At 41.0% G+C, this 20,109-nt stretch overlaps 1 protein-coding gene across 1 annotated transcript in view; it reads left to right on the top strand.

Annotated features, from left to right (window-relative positions):
* Nucleotides 1–8,204: 8,204 nt before the first annotated feature.
* LOC145408988 (cytochrome P450 2L1-like) overlaps nucleotides 8,205–20,109 on the top strand; it is a 151,507-nt gene continuing 139,602 nt past the window's right edge. The window contains exon 1 of the mRNA XM_080279560.1: nucleotides 8,205–8,268. Within this exon, the coding sequence (XP_080135686.1) occupies nucleotides 8,238–8,268 (31 nt within the window). The 5' untranslated portion in view covers nucleotides 8,205–8,237. The remainder of the gene's footprint in view (nucleotides 8,269–20,109) is intronic.

The following is a 20,109-nucleotide window of genomic DNA, read 5'->3' as shown; positions in this document are numbered from 1 at the left end:
TGTAAGGTTGTTGCCTTGAGTTTTTGTGTCTTGCCTCTCTCTAATTTGTCTAAGCTCCGGTCTAGAAAGGCAACCCAGCCTAGGCCTTCAAGGGATGGGAAGCCGACCCTAAAACACCTAGCACAACATTTTAAGTCATTATTTATTCAATATTGTTACATGTGACTTTTCATATTTATATGTTTCCTTCTGGCTCATCACGAAGGAAAAGACAAACCCACTCATTCCTTCTACAGAAAATTAATAAATATGAAAAACAATTGTCCTGTTTACAAAAGCGAAGTTTTGGGATGATGATACATGTTCCCTATAGTTTTGGAGCAAAACAAATATGGAAATAGTACTTATTACACAGGAACAGAATTTCGTTATTTTTTAATTACATAGTGTAATTTAGGGTATCATGTTCCCTACGTGTCAACAAGTGGGTTGGTGGAGGGTTTGTGCCCCTCCCCATAAAACAAATAGCCGAAGTGTTGACATGTAGAGGTGTATGGTATGTAGGAGGACTACTGGGCCTTGAAAGCAGGCTGTGAAGCCTAAGCCCAGAGTCGGTCACATTATAAAAAAAAAAAAAAAAAGTCAAATGGGCACCCCTGACGGGATTATGGCGTCTGGCAATAGATAAACAGATAGATCAGATTTTTCCCGCTCTGTACTTTATTGATCAGCTGTACTGTACTGCTGGGCCTCTGGGAAAAGACTGTCAATGTCAAGCACACACACACACACACACACACACACACACACACACACACACACACTTCAAAAGGTTAACACAGAATTGGAAGACTGATTCCAGAATTTGGACATTAATACAGAATATCAGGGTAGTACTAAAGTTTACTCTAAAACTCTGAAGCTCTTGTATAACTTCAGCAGGTCTCACAGAAACTATGGAGTAACCAAAAAAAAAAAAAAAAATGAAGGTACCCTCATATTATCGAACTTCATTTTAAATTGTTTACTTGCTCTGAAACTCTGAATTTACAATTAAAATTGCTGCCACTCCCTATTCCAAAGATATCGTGTTAATTCTTTACCTATCCCTTAAATTTCGAAGTCATTGATGATATCCTGATGTTACCTATCAAATTCTGAAATTACCTATTTAATCCTGCTTACCCTTCAAATAGTGAAGGTGCTCTTTAAATTCTGAACTTATCCTTTAAACACTTAATATAGTCCTCACTTTTTAAAAATACTAATTAAATTCCTCAGCTATTCCTCATATTCTGAAGTTATACCCCAGATTATGAAGTTCTCAAACTTAGAATTTACTATTAAAATTCTTAAGTCACTTCTCAATTTATGAAGTTACCCTTTAAATTTTTATCACTCATAAAATTCCGAAGTTACTTTTGACGTACTGAAGCTACCCTTCGGCTAGTTCAAGTATTCTGTGTATTTTTTTTTTTCTTCTTCTTAACCCATTAAATTTTTCAGTTTTTATTTTGCTTTTGTTTACTGTACTTTTCCCGAAATTCTTCAGCTAGAGGCTAAATATTTCCTTCCATATGAATTCATGGTCACCTACTGTAGTTATGATCAAAGACCTACTGTGGTTGTGTATTCAAAATAAAAATCAAGTAAAATTTGGGTGCACATTTCGCCCGAGATAATCTGACACCATAGACGATCACAAATGCAAGATATTCAATGACCTTAATGCAAGATGGTAAACATGCTTTCTTGAGGTTGTATTATATCATCTGCCTGTGACTCAGTATTGTAATCATACAAATATTCAGATGAAAATATATGAAACAGCTTCGGAAATCACAAGCTATTAATCACAGAAGATGCTTGTGAGACTCTTTTTTCGAGCTTGTTTAAGGTTATATAATTATTACATCCCTCCTCTTTTGTCTATCAACGACCAGGGATGGGCGCATCTGACATAATTTTATTGTCTAATTGTGGTTTCTGTATTTTTTTAGCAAAGTAGCCGAATACCGGCGATCGGGCGCCCCCTATCCATTAACTCGCTACGGTACCACCTATTAATGTCTCACCACTGAGTGACAAGCCACATGGTTTCTTGTACTTCAGAAAACCATTTACTATGCCAAGTGATAACTAAATAATCAATTGTTGAGCGTCTCGCAATCTAGTGGGGGAAAACTTGAACTAACCTTGACAATTATACTTCTAAGATGGAACACATCGTATCAATCTCTCCTTTCTCGGAAATCTCTATTTTAGGTGATTTCGATCTTCACCACCACCTATGGCTCTCCTCTCCTTTCACTAATGCACCTGGTGAACAAACCTACTGTACATCTTTTCTATCCTTAATGACCTAGAGCAGCTTGGACAGCATATCACCCGTATCCCTGACCGCCTTGGAGAGAGTTCTGACATATCTGACATATTCCTTACAACTAATCCTTCTGCTTATGCTTTTGTTTTCTCTCCATTGGTGTCCTCCAATTTAACCTTATCACCTTAACTCGTCCTGTTGCTCAAGTACAGTCTGCGGACACTCCCAAGAAGCGGCGGCTGCAGCATTTTGGAGCTGCTGATTGGGAGGTCCTCTGGCTACACCTTTGATTTTCCCTGGAATTACTATTATCTCCATGGCCGAGAGCCATCTGAGTGTGCCTCACGCATTACGGAGGTTCTTCTCTCGGGCATGGAAGCATACATTTCTTTCTCTTATCCTGTGGCTAATGCATAGAAACCTTGGTTTAATCACGCATGTTCTAATGCTGTCCACAACAAGGAGAAGGCCTACAAAAGGTAGTGGAACCAACACATCACTGAATCTCATCTCTTTTATGACCCTGCTCCGAACAGTGCTAAGTCTGTTATACACTTTGCTAAAAATAATTTAATTTGTACTCAATGTTTTCAACTTTCTGACTCATTTCCTCCTGCTCCTTGCAGTACCATGCCAAAAACCTTTCTGACAACTTTACTTCATCATCTTTCCCTCCTCTTTTCCACTCCGATGGCTCTGTAGCTTTTCTTCTACTGATAAAGAAGAACTCTTTACTCAGACTTTCTCCTCGAATTCCACCTTAGATGATTCCAGTACACTTCCTGCATTACTTCCTTCCTCTGACTCCCTCATGGCTGACATTTAAATTTCATAAATTCATGTATTTTGTATCATCACTGGCCTCATTACTGACAAGGCATATGAGCCTAATTGGGTCCCTCCTGGTGTCGTCAAGAACTGTTCCTTTGTGCTTGCTCCCTGTCCAGGTAAACTCTTTTACCTTTGCCTGTCAACTTGTACCTTTCTTTCTTGCTGAAAGTTTGCTCTCACTCTGCCTGTCGCAAAGAAGGTTGACCATTGCCAGCCCACAGCCTATCACCCAACTGCTTTAACATCCTGTATTTCTAAAGTTTTTAAATCTATTCATAATAAGACAAATTTAAGGCACCTTTCCGATCATAAAATTCTTTCCAATCGTCAGAATGGATTCCTCCAGGGACGCTACACCGACGATCTTCTCATCTTCCTTTCAGACTCCTGGTCATCTTCCTTTCAAGGCTTTGGCGAAAAGCCTTGCCATAGCACTTGATATTTAAAAGGCTCTCAGTCGAGTTTGGCATAAATCTTTAATTTCCAAACGGCTTTTCATTCCCTTCAATGGTTTCTATCCTACCTGTGCCTTCATTGTAAGATTCAGTTTTGGTCATTCTATAGCTGCTATTGTAAATGGCCACTGTTCTTTTCTTAGGACTATTAGTAGCGGTGTCCCTCGTGGTTTTGTCCTCTCTATTACCAACTCTCTTCCTTCTCTTCATCAATGACCTAAGCTGTACATCTAACCTTGTCCACTCATGTACCGAAATGCCCGCACTTCACCTTACCATCCACTTCCTGAAGTGTCCATCTCAGCAGTTACTTCGACAAACAAGGGATAAGGCTATCTAACACTTAATGTCTAATTTAGCTCATATGTCTGTGTAATGGGGTCTATAAAAGCCCACGTTGCTTAGAGGCAAAGGAGGGATCCTCTCTTTGACTCAGTGGTAACATGCGTGCATATGAAGCGAGAGGGCCTGAGATCGAATATCGGCCAGACCAGTGATTAATTTATTAAGTTTCTTTTCGGTCATGACATTGGTTGGCAACGGCGTGGGATGCGAGTTGAGGCTGGGAGGGCAATGGTGTTGTTTAGCTGGCAGCATCCAACTCCTTACGTCCTGAGGATGAACTGTTCAGTGTGGTCCGCAGCGTCTCCAGTGATGGCCTCCGATGCTACGCTACCGTGTGTACTAAGCTGATCAAATTAATTACCAAGGAGAGAAAAAAGTGATGTAATGGGGTCTATTAAAGCCCGTGTTGCTTAGAGGCAAAGCGGGGATCTCTTTGGCTCTGTGGTAACATGCGCATGTATGAAGCGCGTGGGCCTGAGATTGAATCCCTGCCAGGACATTGTGATTAATTTGTTAAGTTCCAATTCGGCCATTATATCTGATTGGGATAAAAATATTTTTGTTGTTTTTGATGCATCTAAAACTCAGTTCTTACATCTTTTGACCCATTACAATCTACCACAGGAATATCCCCTAATTTTTAACAGCATCCATCTCAGTCCTGCATCATCTTTGAAGATACTTGGGGTTTCATCTTCTCGGAGTTTAGCTTGGAAATATCATATTACCTCTCTTGTAAAATTTCCCATTAAGTGTGCTAAGCCAACTCTGTGACTCCTTTACCCCTGTATAGTTGTTGATTTTGTACGGGGGTTTTATTCACCCTTGTGTAGAGTACAACTTTCATGTGTGGGGAGGCTCCCCATATACATCTTTTCTCAACAAGGTGGAATCAAAGGCTTCTCGTCTCATTAACTCTCCTCCTCTTGCCGGCTCCCTTCAACCTCATTGCTGCATCGTTATCCTTTTTTTTCGTTACTGCAATGGTCACTGTTCCTCTGAACCATCTGCTTGCATTCCTCCACTACTACAGCGGGTGTCTAGCACCCGTCTAGCAGCTAACTCTTGTCCCATTTCTGTCCCACTCTCTAATGCATGAGTTAACCGTAACTCTCAGCCCTTCATTTATGCAACAGGTCAACTCTAGAAATGTCTTCCTCTGTTTGTATTTCCTATTGACTATGATCAGTCTTTCAAACGCAGTGTGTCCAGACATCTCAAAATGAATGGATCTTGAATCTGGCTCTCTGCTATCTTGAAGGGAACAATCTTGCGGGCTTAGTCCTTGGTTCATTCATCCTTGCATAAAAAAATGCTCGAAACAGATGTAGTCCGACGAAGGACTGGGGTTTACTCCACACAGAATATCACTTGAGGTTGTGCAAGTAGCCATTCTCACCTTATATGTCTGAACTAAATGCTACATGACAATGGACCCTTATGCTTCTGGTGATGCATAGGATGTGTCAGGACTCTAAAATAACATAAGACAATATTCTATGTTCAGTTTTACTACATAACAGTTAGTAACGTACATATGTTCATACGGTGTATGACCTAGGAGTATTACCATTGCATAAACATATTATGCGTATGTCTGTTGCACATACACATTTGTACCACTATATTACTACAATATGTTATGCAGTATCCTACATTTAATTTTACTACTCTGTATTTACTCCATTATACATACAATATATTACTAGAGTGTGTTATGTTTCTACAATATTATTATGTCTCTACAATATTATAATCAGTACTAAGTATTAATAGATCAGAATGTAAAGTTGCTACTTGCTGTCGGAGGTTCGACAGTAGGGCGTGACCGAGCGATGTCAGGACTCTAAAGTAACATCAGACGATACATAATAGGTGGTAGCGTACATATGTAATCTAGAGGTTAAGTAAAAGTCATAGCTAGGGCTAGAGGAAGTGACGTTCACACATTCTCTGAGAAGGAATGCCAGACAGCACCTCATGACGCCAGATAAGGAAGTCTCCAGAATGGAGAAGATTTTACTCAACCATGCACTACACGTGACACAATCTCTCCTATATGAGAAAGAAGGAGTTAGGGGGCAGAAGGAGCCAGGAGAGAGAGCGAGAAGGGGGTCTAGACTCCATAGAGAAGCACGGTGGGGAAAAGGGCAGGCTCGCGAAGTTAGCAAGCATAAAACGCACTCACCTCAATACGCTCCTGTGAGACATACTTAGTATAAATTTTGAGATCCCCTTTGAAGAAATAAACTAGAACCAACCCCAGTACTAATCTTTATCCTTCCCTTCTCATGGACAACAAGTACAACTAAGACTAGCCTATCTCTACAAATCAACTCATTGTTAATTACAGCTCGGCTACAACTACGATATAATTAACTACAAGGTTGATAGATGAAGGATGGGAATTACCGATGTTCTGCAATTTCTTGACAGTGCCTTCAATAATTTATAACTGGTGTCTTCTTAATTTTCTTGCTAGTGATTCACCAATGTCCTGCTTGTGCCCTGTTGAACTTTTTGCTAGTGCCCTGTTAAATTTCTTACTAGTACCCTCTTGAATTTATTGATAGATCCCTTATAAAACTCTTCCTAGTGCCTCCATTATATTTTTTGCTAGTGAAAGAGGAGCTAGTTGGAGAAGAACAAGGGGGATTTAGGAAGGGAAAAGGGTGTGTAGATCAGATATTTGTTCTAAGATGTTTAGTGGAGAAGTATCTAGAGAAGGGAAGGAAAGTGTATGCTGCCTTCATGGACTTGGAGAAAGCTTATGACAGAATAGATAGGCAAGGTGTGGAAGGTATTAAGAATATATGGAGTGGTGGGGGATATTGATGAGTGCTGTGAAGAGTATGTACGAGGGAGCTAGGGCTACGGTGCGAGTGGATGGTGAGCTGAGTGAGTTCTTTGATCTCAATGTGGGACTGAAACAGTGTTGTGTGATGTCTCCATGGCTGTTTAATATATACATGGATGGGGTTGTAAAGGAGGTGCAAGGTAGGGCAGTAGATGTGGAGGTGGCTCTAATGAATGAGGGTGAGATTTGGAAGATTCCGGTGTTGCTGTTTGCTGATAATACAATATTGTTGAGTGAAGATGAATGGGAGTTGCAAGGTTTCGTGAATGAATTTGGGACAGTGTGTAGAAGGAGGAATCTGAAAGTTAATGGAAACAAAAGTAAAGTTATGGTGTTTGAGAGGAATGAAGTCACAGAGTGTGCAGTGAGGTTGGATGGTGAGGATATGGAGAATGTGAGTGCATTCAAGTACTGGGTAGTGTGATGAGTAAGGATGGAACTTTGGGGGATGAAGTGCGTGAAAGGGTACAGCAGGGAAGGAAGGTTGTTGGTACACTGAAAGCAGTGATGAGCAATAGGGAGGTGAGTATGGAATTTAAAAAGTCAATGCATGATAGTATTGTGATCCCTACCCTGACGTATGGAAGCGAGGCATGGACCTTGCAAGAGGGGAACAAGTCAAGAGTGAGAGCAGTGGAAATGAGTTATTTGAGAGGAGCATGTGGAGTGACGTGGAGCGACAGGTTGACGAATGAAGAAGTGAAGGAACGTTGTGGGGTGGATGTGGATGTGGTTGAGAAGATTAGGAGAAATACACTGAGGTGGTTTGGACATGTGAAGAGAATGGAGAATGAAAGACTGACTAAGAGGGTGTATGTAGGTGAGGTGGAGGGAGGGAGAGGGAGGGGTAGACCGAGAATGAGGTGGAGGGATGGAGTTGAGAGGTATATGTGGGAGGGGGGTGTGAGTTGGGGGGAGGGTAGTCAAATGGTGGGTGACAGAGCGACTTGGAGGCGTTTTGTCTGCGGCCACCCTTTGCGGGATTAGGGCGTCGGGCTATAGATAGATAGATAGATTGATAGACTTTATGAATTTCTTATTAGTGCTCTGATATATTTCTTTAGAGGGGCCCTGTAAAATTTCTTACCACGGTCCACTGAGAGTTCGTGCCAGTGGCTTCATGAATTTCGTGTTAGTGTCCACATAATTTTCTGGCTACTGCTCACAAAACTTTCTTGCTAGTGCCGATTTAAATTCTTCCTACTGACCTCTAAAATTTCTTGCGAGTTCTCCCTTAAATTTTTCTCAGGTACATCATCAAATTTTATGTTAGTGTGCTCTTAAATGCCTTGCTAATACACTCGAATATTCCCTGCAAGAGTTCACTGATTTTTCTTGCTCATGCCCTCTAACATTTTTCCTTTCCCTCTCTGACCACCTCAGGATAAGCATGGGATCGTGTGAGATCGTTCTGTTATGTGACTACAAGCTCATCAAAGAGGCGTTCCTCAAGTTAGAGTTCGCTGACAGACCAGCATGGAAGACAATGCATTTTATGACGGATGGTCGCCCGTCTGGTGAGTAAAGCGGGTTTAGTATGTTTATTCTGTTAATGTTGGCCAGTGAGTGCTTTTTGTGTAACGTTAATTTCTTGCTTTATCTTCAGTATTACCTTTGAGAACAGTTTGTTTTGTGAGATCTGGCAGTATGTGGTAATAATTTCAGGTAATAATAAAAAGCGTGCCAAGAACCACTGTAAATCCTTAATGTTTCTCACACCCATGCCATAAAAATCACTCCCCAAAGATGTTTATTCAGTCGGAATCATTTAGCACTGCAAGAATTACGAAACTGGTTTTTCAAATACATTCTAACTAAAGTTAATTCAGTAGTTCTGGAGCTGCACCCCAAGTGCTGACAGCTCACCTGGCGGCAGCAAGACTATAATAAAACAACAAATACAAATTTACTTGATAGACGCGGGACCATCAGGATCGTAATATGGACGTCTCTGAAGTCTACGGGAGTGATGCGCCGTGCGTCCGAAAAACATCTGGGATGTGACTGTCGCAACGGGCTGCTTCATGAGACATTCCCGGAAAAAATAAAATGCGTCGTGATGGAGTTCATGGGATTATGCACGAAAAGTGGGGAAAAAATCATACTGAGAGTTCATGAATATTAGTAATATGAGGCCAGTCGTTTAGTAGATAGCTTAGCAAACAAGCAGCTTTGTGTTGCTTCCAGAATTAACAACTTCTTAGTCCTTCTGTTGTATCTATAAAGCAAAATCAGTCGACGTATTCAATGAAGGATTTCAGGAACTACTGGATAGAACTAGTAACAGACTTCTTATGAATTTTAGGTCGATGTCACTGCACTAAGCTGGAAAGAAAACTGGCTTCAGAACGTCAACAAAAAGCTGTAGTTAATGTGAGGGACTTGGTGAGTATTGTAAATCACGTGTCAAAAGTTTTGTTTGGGGCACCATTCTGTTTTTACTTTAGTAATGATACTGCCGAAGGTTTGTATTGTAAAATATCCAACTCTGCTGATGATACTAGACCTGGCAACGGAACAGATGCACTCTAACAGAGATAACATTCGGGGATAATTAGATAAACTGTTCAATCATGCTTAAATGTGGCAAATGGATTGTAATGCAGGAAAAAAAAATGCAAGCATTCTAAATATTTGAGGCAGAAGAAAAAAAGCTACAATATGAATAATACGCAACTCGAGAAGATAAACCAACGAAGAGATTTAGAAATACATTGTCAGAAATTTCTTGAAATCAAGTCTGCAGCACATGAAGGCAGTAAAGTAACAAATTGGTTGGATTCATAGGCAGATCATTCGAATTCAAATAAGAGAATATATCGTCCTTACTTCGTACAAATCATTAGTACATCCATATCTTGAGTATTGTTCTCAGATAATGGGAAATGAGATCTGAGGAACGTTCAGAAGAGGTAAGTCTGTTTAACTTGAAAAATTTCAGATTACGACGGAATTTGACTCAGTCATACAAGAATTATAAAAGATAAAATGATTTGATGATCCATAGGTATTTCACAGTAGACTTTTCGAATTAAGTTACAGGCAATGGCATAGAAATTACTGGCAAACACTTCCAGTTAGGTGAAGCAAAGTTTCTTCTTTAACAGAGTTGTCAAAAATGTAACAGAGTGTCTAACAATCTAACATGACTGTGATAAGTCATAACATTAGAAAGTCGCTTGGATAAGTATTTAGTTTCTAATCGTAGCTAACCATGTTCATAACTGAACTGTAAGAAAGATTTCTAAAAAGTGCTATCTCTTTACCAGATGAAGGACAACACAGGGACAGCATAATAGCATTAAGAAGTTGATAGCATTTATCCATTTCAGATTAAGTGACCGGAAATTATAGGTTACGATTCACTTTTTCCTTTGAAAACCTTGACAGTTATTTCTACACTAAATGGTGATTCTTCTTACGTTTTTCAATCCGACTTCGGGTGGAGGGTTTGACTGGAAGTAGGGGGAGCCTTTATGCATTTCTTTTCTTGTCTTCGACTCACACAAACAATAAACGACCTCGATAGGACCAATAACTCTGCTGCTGTTTGGAGTCCTTTGTACAACTTTGTACTTATCTCCGATGCCTTGCACCCTCCTCGGGCTCCCCCCCCCCCCCCGGGAGGGAATGGCCAGGCTAGAATGCTTCCCTGCTAACTTAACAGTACTTTATATCCTCGTCCTGATAACCCTGATATTGCTACAATAACAGCAGTAACAATAATCTTTTGCTTCTGTCTGTCTGTCTGTCTGTCTCTGTATACTGTATACATACATGTGTGTGTGTGTGTGTGTGTGTGTGTGTGTGTGTGTGTGTGTGTGTGTGTGTGTGTGTGAGTGTGTGTGTTTTATTCATTCTACCTTACTACATCCTGTTTTCTTCTTTTTGTGATATCGTCTATAAACTTTTCCCAGAAGTGTAACTAATTTTTAAAGATATAAAGACAGAACTTCAGCCGACATATGAGTAAACCGACTGTACTAGATCTGGAGCACAACAATGCCTAAAGTGGCAATAAGGATTCCTCACATCAGCTACATGAAGATATATGAACTGATTGTGTAATTCTCTCTGCAGTTATGAGCATTATTGGCGTCAGGATTTACTGAACACACTTGTTTTGTGTAATGTTAAATACTTGTTGATTATGGTGTACTGAAGGAGTTTTTTTTATTATTTTTTTTAATTAACAGCAGAGACGTTTGATACTTTTATTTACCCTGTAACTCGTAAGACAAGCTGATGAAAAATGTAGCTGGGAAGTGAAAGATAAGAATATTCGACTGCTCGAGGAGAATGGAAAAAATGTGAGCAGATGGAGAGAACATTCTAAGGATTTGTTAAACACTGAGGACGAAAGTAATGCGAGTATAATTGGTTGAGGAATGGCTAGCAGAAGGAGGGAGATGAGAAGAAAGGAAGAGATGAGTAGGAAGAAGTAGCGGAAGCACTGAAGAAAGTCAAAATGGTGAAAACCCCAGAAACTGATGGACTGTGTGGTGAAATATTGATGCACGGAGGAGAGATAGTAGTAGAATGGATAAAGAAGATGTATAGATTGTCCTGGGGGGAACGTAGGGTCCCGGAGGACTGGAAGTCAGGCATAATAGGGGAGTTTCTCATTACGTCACTCTGACGTCATTCTGTCCTCCGCGGCCACGTTGGTTGTGCAGCCGACTGTTTACAAACGGGAGAACTGTGGGAACTCCAGCAATTTTGGTCGTTTTGTTCAACATTTGGATGAGTTTTGCCCTATTTTAAGGGAAAAGTTAAGAATGCCACGCTTCTGATGTGTAATACGATGTAGTAACACCGACAAGTTCCCTGGTCTTTTTTTTTTTTTTTTTTTTTTTTTCATACTGAAGATCATGAAAAACCAAGGAGAGGCACACGAGAAACTGCTGACTGAGAAAAGGAATTTGTGGTTCTCCAGGATATCGCGAGTGCAAACGTTGAACCCTGAACATAATCATAATCAGTCAGACTGTTTTTTTTTTGTCCGTGTGTATGACACTGTCAAAAATAATTATGTTGCAGTATATAGTCTGAACTTACCTTGATAAGGTCGGATGAACTAGCAATGGGCCGCACTTACCTGGTCGAATGTACCAGGGTCCGAATTTATTGTTAATTTTCTTGGGCAGTAGTTATGCATGACTAGATATAGCTGTCACTCTTACTTAAACTTCAAAAGAATGCACAACCTTGCAGATGTAACATGCTGTTTCTGTTGACCCCACAGTTGTTTTGCCTACTTTATTATTTTTTTTTTTTCAGGTGCCCCTTCAAAACTCTATGACAAATAATCTTTTTAATCTGAGATTGAAGAACAAAATAATATACTCACTGTCACGAGTTCTCGCGATTCTGTATCTAAACAAACTCGTGACATTGAACTTTGGTGGGAAACCGCGAATTCTAGTGGAATTCCCATAAGTATCACTCAGTCAACCGCCCACGCATTCATTCGATTGGGACGGTTTTTAGAACATTTTTCACTGTTTCATAAGTGATCATCCTTGTGCGCGACATTAGCACCTTCGCTGAGTGATTTAATCTGTGTGTATCACTCACATTATTTCCACCGGCAGTTAGCAAGCGCGGCCAGCCCTCACCTCTCCCTCACAATTTGAAGTCAGTCAGACTTTGTGCACCGTGAGAGCAGGTCGTTCTTCAGCGAGTTCCTGAAATCTCTACTCAACGTGATCTGGCATAGAGGTTCAGTGTGGTGGCAGCGTCCTTCCTATGTAACGACGCACAGTTCATCCCGCCTAGCCCCCCTTTTCTGACCAATATTTCTTTTCGTTTTTCCTAGGCTTAAGAGTTTAGTTTAGCTTTTGAGTGAGCGAGTGAGTGTATTCTCTTTGTTATTTTGAACTCATTTTGAGACACGTAACGTAAATTTATCTCATTGTAAATAATAAATTTGCAGTTCTTTTCTCTTGAGCTTAATGTAATGTAAACTCATGTTTTATTTTTCCACATTAAGTTTATTTTACTTACCACTCCTAGTTTCCATAACGTTTTGCATTATTCATAACTGGTACTCAGGCCAGTCCTTTTGCATCAAACTTAAATCCGTTGTGCAAACTTGGAGTTAATGCATCAGCAAGAACCTGTTTATCATTCATAGCATTAGTTATTGATTGTCAGGGGTGGAGTCACTTTCTCGTGAGGCTAGCAGTACTAACAAACAGCATTTGTGAGTAATTAGTCTCTGCTGTGTACTGCTGAGAAAGTAAATAAATTCTCGTCCTTAGAGAATCGGCGAAGTAAGCCGGCATAAAGTAATCATTGCTTGATTTTCACAAGTCATCCTTGTCTCTATTGACAAGTTAACATTTAAAGTATTCTTTAATATATAAATTTTCAAAAACCCCGTGACATCTGGCGACCTCAATCCAGGATATTCACTTCTAGCTCTAAAGTTATTCACGAGATAATACTCACTCACTCATACTTAGGTATTTATCATTAAAGTCTATAGGTACTATCTTACTGGTGATTACTGATGCATTTCTATTAATTTTACGTAATAGTTTTCACAGTCAGTTGTTTTTTTTATTTTTTCTTTACCTGTTTAACTAGATAAAACTTGTCACCACTAACCTGTGCCTATATTCTTCATTCTTGATTATTGGCATTTCTCTGCAAAATAGCAGTCAGTACTGAGTCTCTAGTTTACTCAGACTGAGTTAGCATCATGTCTACCAACGTCTAAGTACAGGAAGCTAAAGATATGGGGCTTACCGACCCAGAAAAAATAAGGACTACGTCCTCTCTTGGTTTAGTTACAAGAAGCAACGAGAGAACGATGCTCGCGAAGAGCGTCCAATTCAGTGTGAGGAACACGAAAGAGAACGCGAATACGAGCGAGAGCAGTGCGAGGAACGCGAGAGAGAAAGTCAGCATGAGCAAAAACAACGCGAACACGAGCAAAAACAACGTGAATACGAGCAAAAACAACGCAAACTCGAGTTAGAACAAGAGCAAGAACAACGCAAATATGAGCGAGAACAATGAGAGAGAGAGCGAGAACACGAACTTGACGAGCGCTAGGCACATGAAAAACATGAACTTGAAATCCTGAGGCTCAAGCGAGACTCCTTGGCTTCAGACACATCTGGTGAAGCTGGCCCAAGCTCCATGAGCGGTCTCCCTGAACATGTTTTGGTGACCCCACACATCAAGTTTCCTCCATTCAAGGAAGGCGAGCGAATCGAGCCATTCATAGCTCGTTTTGAAGACATGGCTCAACTGTACCAGCTGGATGATGCAGCTAAGCGGCTTCAGTTTCTTAGCCTGTTTGAGGGCCCTGCCCTTGATATTCTCCACAGAATTCGTGGAGACAATCTCATGTATGAGATGATGAAGGCCGCACTCATCAAAGCGTACGGTCTCACAGTTGACGACGCCAAAAGTCAGTTTATGAGGGTGCGTTTACAAGAAAAAGAGACTGCCGTTCAGTTTCTTGACCGGCTTGCTGCTTACTTAGATGAGTGGATGGAGACAGATGAAACTGCTTCCACGTGTGAGGGGATAATAATTGATTTTATGCTGTGCACACAGCTAGAAAAGTCGTGGCCTGCTGAACTTATGGCTTATCTTAAGATCTGCCAGGTAAGGGACGCCAGCCAAATGGTGGAGGAGGCTGATGCGTTCTTCACTGCGTACGGGTATCAATCTCGTAAGCAGCACACCTGAAACAGGAAAGCTGACAAATCTGGGAAACAGTCTCAGACTGAACCCCAGCAACAAGGCCGTTCCCAGAATAATGGCCAAGGTCCAAGCAAATCGCAGAGAAAGGACCAGGGGCAAAATACCAAGAAACCTGAGTGGAAGCGGTACGACAAGCAGAACCCTAACCAGCAGCAGTACCGGTATTTCAAGCAGCAGTATCAGCCACGCAACCGACCGTCTGGACTATCCTTTTCAGCACCAGCCCCAGTGTATCGGAGATAGGAGGCGAATGCAGCCTTTGTTCCTCAGCAGCAGCACGGTGGTGTCGTCCCTAGCAGTACGGGTACTTCCCCACAGTTCTCTAGTCCCCCAGCGACAGTGAACACTCCTTCAAAGGAGGCCAGTGCTCCGTTTCTCCAGACAGTAAGTACAACCCCTCAAGTATCTAATTCTCAGGGTACCATGTTTGCCGCATCATTTATTCAGCAGCCTCATCAGTGGCTGGCTGCTTCCTCCACAGGCCCTCCCACAGGTGACAGCGCCTTCCTTGTTCAGCCAGGGTTTGTGAGAGGCATTCCTGTGAAGGTCCTGAGAGACAATGGTTCCTCAGGTTGCTCTGTCAGGCAGAGTCTAGTTCGGCCTGAGGAGTACACAGGTCGACAGATCCAAGCTAACCTTATTGATGGATCAGTGAGATTGTTCCCTGAGGCATGTATCCAGGTGGCATCTCCATTTTACACTGGTACGACACTCGCACTTGTCATGCCAGAACCTTTATTTGACCTAATCATTGGCAATATTCACGGTGCCAAGTATAGTTGCACTGAAGATGATGCTACTCAGACTTCGGCTGCAGTAACACGAGCCACGGTCGAGGCTCCAAACTGTGTCACCCCAGTGACCATTGCATCGCCACAAGATCTGATGTGTAGCCAAGTTGTTGTCCAATAACAACACTCTGACCCGACACTTGCTGCCGTGTGGAAGAAACAAAAGGGTAGAGTGATAAAGTATTCATGGGGAGGTCAAGCCAAGTTCCTTCATAAACAAGGACGGCTGTACCGTGAGTCATGGACACCCCAGGCCGAGGTTCGACTGCAGTTTGTCATTCCTGCAAAGTACCGCCAAGCAGTGTTAGAATGGGGTCATTGTTCAGCCTCAGGAGGTCACATGGGCAAAAGAAAAACCCAGGGCCATATCCGTGCTGACTTTTTCTGGCCAGGGATGGGATGAGAAATAGATAGCTTTGTGCGTTCCTGCAACGTGTGTCCATGTAACACCAATCAGGGACACGTCCTTCCTGTGCCATTTGAAATCACACCCGAAATCTCTGAGGTAGTTGAAAGAGAGGGCAATGGTGAAGTGGGTGCAGACATGACGTCTCGCCCGTTGGCCCCACAGGATACATCATATGAGTCCAGGGCCTGTACATGCATAAATACCATAGGTTAAGGGGAAAGTTCGACACCCCCGTAAGGACAATCCAAGACTGTGTATGAATTACCTTGTGGAACGTCTCGAGCTGTGGGCCTCTCTGAGGATTCCCGGAGAATGCACATTATCCACATCAGTGTTCACACCCACGGTGGGTGTTAAAATGTGACCTGCCCGAGATTGCGTAGGGATTCTTAGCTTCCTAATGTAAATTGTAAGTGTAGCATTAGGCTAACCAGTAAACTGCCCGTTCTCAGATATTTGAGCAATCCAGGAACTGGCACGTTTCCTGGTTAATAATGTTAGGTTAGCCAGTAAACTGCCCGTTCTGAGAAATTTGAGCAATTCAAGAACTGGCACGTTTCCTGGTTAATAATGCTAGGTTAACCAGTAAACTACAAGGGTCCTGAGAGATCTGTGAATCCTAAGACTACCTTTCCTGGTTAATAATAAACATAAGTACTGAATGCTAGGCAGAGAGAGAGAGAAATGACACTTTTGATGCTCCACCTTGATTCCTTTCGCAGGTGCAGTTGGCTGGTGCAGCATTGTCGTGCAGATCAGCTGATCGTCCCTGCTGCATGCTGCCATCTTTTCTCTTCTGCCTCGTCGTCTCTTTACTATTAACTTGTGTTATATCATTTTACATGTAGGCACAGTTACACCACAACTGTCACACCTACACCGTGTATTACATACATCACGCTACATAACAATTAGTTGCTAATGTAAATGTAGCGAACTTTTTGCTCAGTTTGACCTGAGTACAGGATTTTTCACCGTCGCCATAGAGTTTTTTCCTCAAGCTTGCTTCTATTAACGTAAATACGAGGTTTTTACGCTCATGGGCGACTGTGATTTTCTCCTGTAGCAGGGTAGTACACACACCACAATGTGAGTCTTGTGTGACTGAGTTAGGATTTATATGTATATCGTAAAATTTTTTGTAGGAAAAAATTTGATTTTGATGGGGCGTAATGTCACGAGTTCACGCGATTCTGTATCTAAACAACTCGTGACATTGAACTTTGGTGGGAAACCGCGAATTCTAGTGGAATTCCCAATAAGTATCACTCAGTCAACCGCCCACGCATTCATTTGATTGGGACGGTTTTTAGAACACTTTTCACTGTTTCATAAGTGATCATCCTTGCGCGCGACATTAGCACCTTCGCTGAGTGATTTAATCTGAGTGTGTATCACTCACATTATTTCCACTGGCAGTTAGCAAGCGCGGCCAGCCCTCGCCTCTCATAATTTGAAGTCAGTCAGACTTTGTGCGCCGTGAGAGCAGGTCGTTCTTCGGCGAGTTCCTGAAATCTCTACTCAATGTGATCTGGCATAGAGGTTCAGTATGGTGGCAGCGTCCTTCCTATGTAACGACGCACAGTTCATCCCGCCTAGCCCCCCTTTTCTGACCAGTACTTCTTTTCATTTTTCCTAGGCTTAAGAGTTTCGTTTAGCTTGTGAGTGAGCGAGTGAGTGTATTCTCTTTGTTATTTTGAATTCATTTTGAGACATATAACGTAAATTTTTATCTCATTGTAAATAATAAATTTACATTTCTTTTCTCTTGAGCTTAATGTAATGTAAACTCGTGTTTTATTTTTCCAAGTTAAGTTTATTTTACTTACCGCTCCTAGTTTGCCTAAGGCTTTGCATTGTTCATAACTGGTACTTAAGGCAGTCCTTTTGCATCAAATTGAAATCCGTTGTGCCAACTTGGAGTTAATGCATCAGCAAGAACCTGTTTATCATTCATAGCATTAGTTATTGATTGTCAGGGATGGAGTCACTTTCTCGTGAGGCTAGTAGTACTAACAAACAGCAATTATGAGTAATTAGTCTCTGCTGTGTACTGCTGAGAAAGTAAATAAATTCTCGTCCTTAGAGAATCGGCGAAGTAAGCAGAAATAAAGTAATCATTGCTTGATTTTCACATGTCATCCTTGTCTCTGTTGACAAGTTAACATTTAAAGTATTCTTTAATATAAAAATTTTCAAAAACCCCGTGACACTCACATACATACATACACATATCTACATCTTTCTATCTATCCATCTATCTATATCTATCTATCCATTATATATATATATATATATATATATATATATATATATAACTTCCCATTCTACCAGATTCTACTGAATGATATGCAAATGACGACTTTTCTCAATAAAGTTAGCACATATATTTATCTGGTAAATGTTCAGAAGAGCTCCGCATCATTTTTTTTCCGTTTACTGTAACACTATAACCCCACATTATGGCTAAATATCCATTAAAAATGGATATGTCTTTTTCCCACTTAAAAGAAATTAAAGGCGGAACCTAACTTTCTCCCTATCACCCAAACTCAGATAAAAAAGAAGAATATAGAAATGTAGACTAGTTTTTTTTTTTTTTTCCATGGTTTCTAATGTGTTTTGAACGATTCTGACGATAATTTCTGTCACAGATTACTTTATACCTGAATTAGGGTGTAAAGGTGAACATTAGTTTAGGTTTTTTGCAGTATTATATGGGAAATAAAACACATTTCCTCTCTTCTCTAATGGTACCTTTTACCATAGTATTAGGGGTTTTAACGTTAAACGGGGGAAAGATAATGCGGAGCTATTCTGTACATTTACCATGATTAATTGGTAGCTACGTATTTTCATCCTTAACATAGTGCTACTAGCCTACAGCATTATAGTACTTAATTTGTTTATATCTTCTTCCTTTGGTCAGTTGCGCTAGGTAAGGATATGGCCCAACACATTAATTAACACTGTTAACAAAAGGGTATAATTTAAGTACCAATCACCCCTAGAATCACAAAATGATGTTTGGGTTGGAGTAAATATTACCCACAAAAATTAAAGGGAAAACAATTTAAACTGTCAGATCTTTGAGCGGCTGAAAGGAAAATATAGTACAGTCTGTTGTAGTATGTCTAGCATAGGAATAGCTCCTTAAGAACAGCATCAACAGATGAAGAGCTCTCTACCAAGTTGGCCGCCAGACACGGATGTTTACATCGTGACGTCATTGCAATCAGCTGAGCGAAAAGGGTCTATTATTCCCCTGTACAGAGGATAAGACGAAAAAGAAGTGTATGGTAATCATAAGGACATTTGCCTTCTTAGTGTAAGAGAAAAAGTACTTGGTAAAATACATGCTGACAGAATTAGGGCAATAAAAGAGGTATTAGTTGGAGAAGAACAGGGACGTTTCAGGAAGGGAAGAGGTTGTGTAGATCAGATATTCATCCTAAGCTGTATATTAGAAACGTTTCTTGAGAAGGGAGAGAAGTTGCATGCTCTGTCATGGATTTGGAGAAAGCATATGACAGAGTGGGTAGGCAAGAAATGAGGAAAATATTAAAAACATATGTAGTTAATGGCAAGCTGTTGAATGCCGGGGAAGAGTATGTATGAAGGCCCGAGGATTGCAGTGCGTGTAGACTGTGGAATGAGTAAATATTTCTCTCTGAATGTTGGATTGAAACAGAGATGTGTCAAGTCTCCCTGGTCGTTCAATTTATAAATGGATGGAGTTATGGAAGAGATACAAGATAGGGCAGTGGATGTAGGAGCGGCCCTTATGAGAGTAGGCAGAGGTGGGAAACTTCCGGTTACGTTGTTTCCAGATAATACTATATTGTTAAGTGAAGACGAAGGGGAACTGCAAAGCTTGGTGTATGAGTCTGGGAGAGTACGTAAGAAATAAATCTAAAGTTGAATGTGGGGAAGAGTAAAGTTGTCTTATAGAGAAAAGAAGTCATTGAATTAAGTGAGGCCGGATAGTGAGGAAAAGCAAAAGGTGAGTGTATTTAAATACTTGGTTAGTGTGATAAGTACGGATGAAAGTTCGGAGAAAGTGCTTAAAATGGTACAACAGGGAAGAAAGGCTACTGGTTGACTGAAAGCAGTGGCAAGAAATAGGGAAGTAAGCATGGGAGTAAAAAAAAGTCGCTGTATAATAGTACTGTGATCCCCATGACAATGCATGGAAGCGAAGCTTGAACTTTGATGGAAGGACACAAGTCAAAAGTAAGGGAAATGGAAATGAGATATCTGAGAGGAGCATGTGGTGTAACATGGAGAGACAGGCTGACAAATGAGGAAGTGAAGGAACGTTGTGGTGTGGATGTGGATATGATACAATGAGTAAAGAGATATACAGTGGGGTGGTTTAGTCATGTGGAGAGCATGGGGTTTGAAAGACTAATTGGAGGGTGTGTGTAAGTGAGATG

The sequence above is a fragment of the Coenobita brevimanus genome, chromosome 79, assembly GCF_032717465.1.
Source record: "Coenobita brevimanus isolate Jiangsu-jjx chromosome 79, ASM3271746v2, whole genome shotgun sequence".
In the NCBI taxonomy this organism is placed as follows: domain Eukaryota; kingdom Metazoa; phylum Arthropoda; class Malacostraca; order Decapoda; family Coenobitidae; genus Coenobita; species Coenobita brevimanus.
This window is presented reverse-complemented; position numbering and strand designations above follow the sequence as displayed.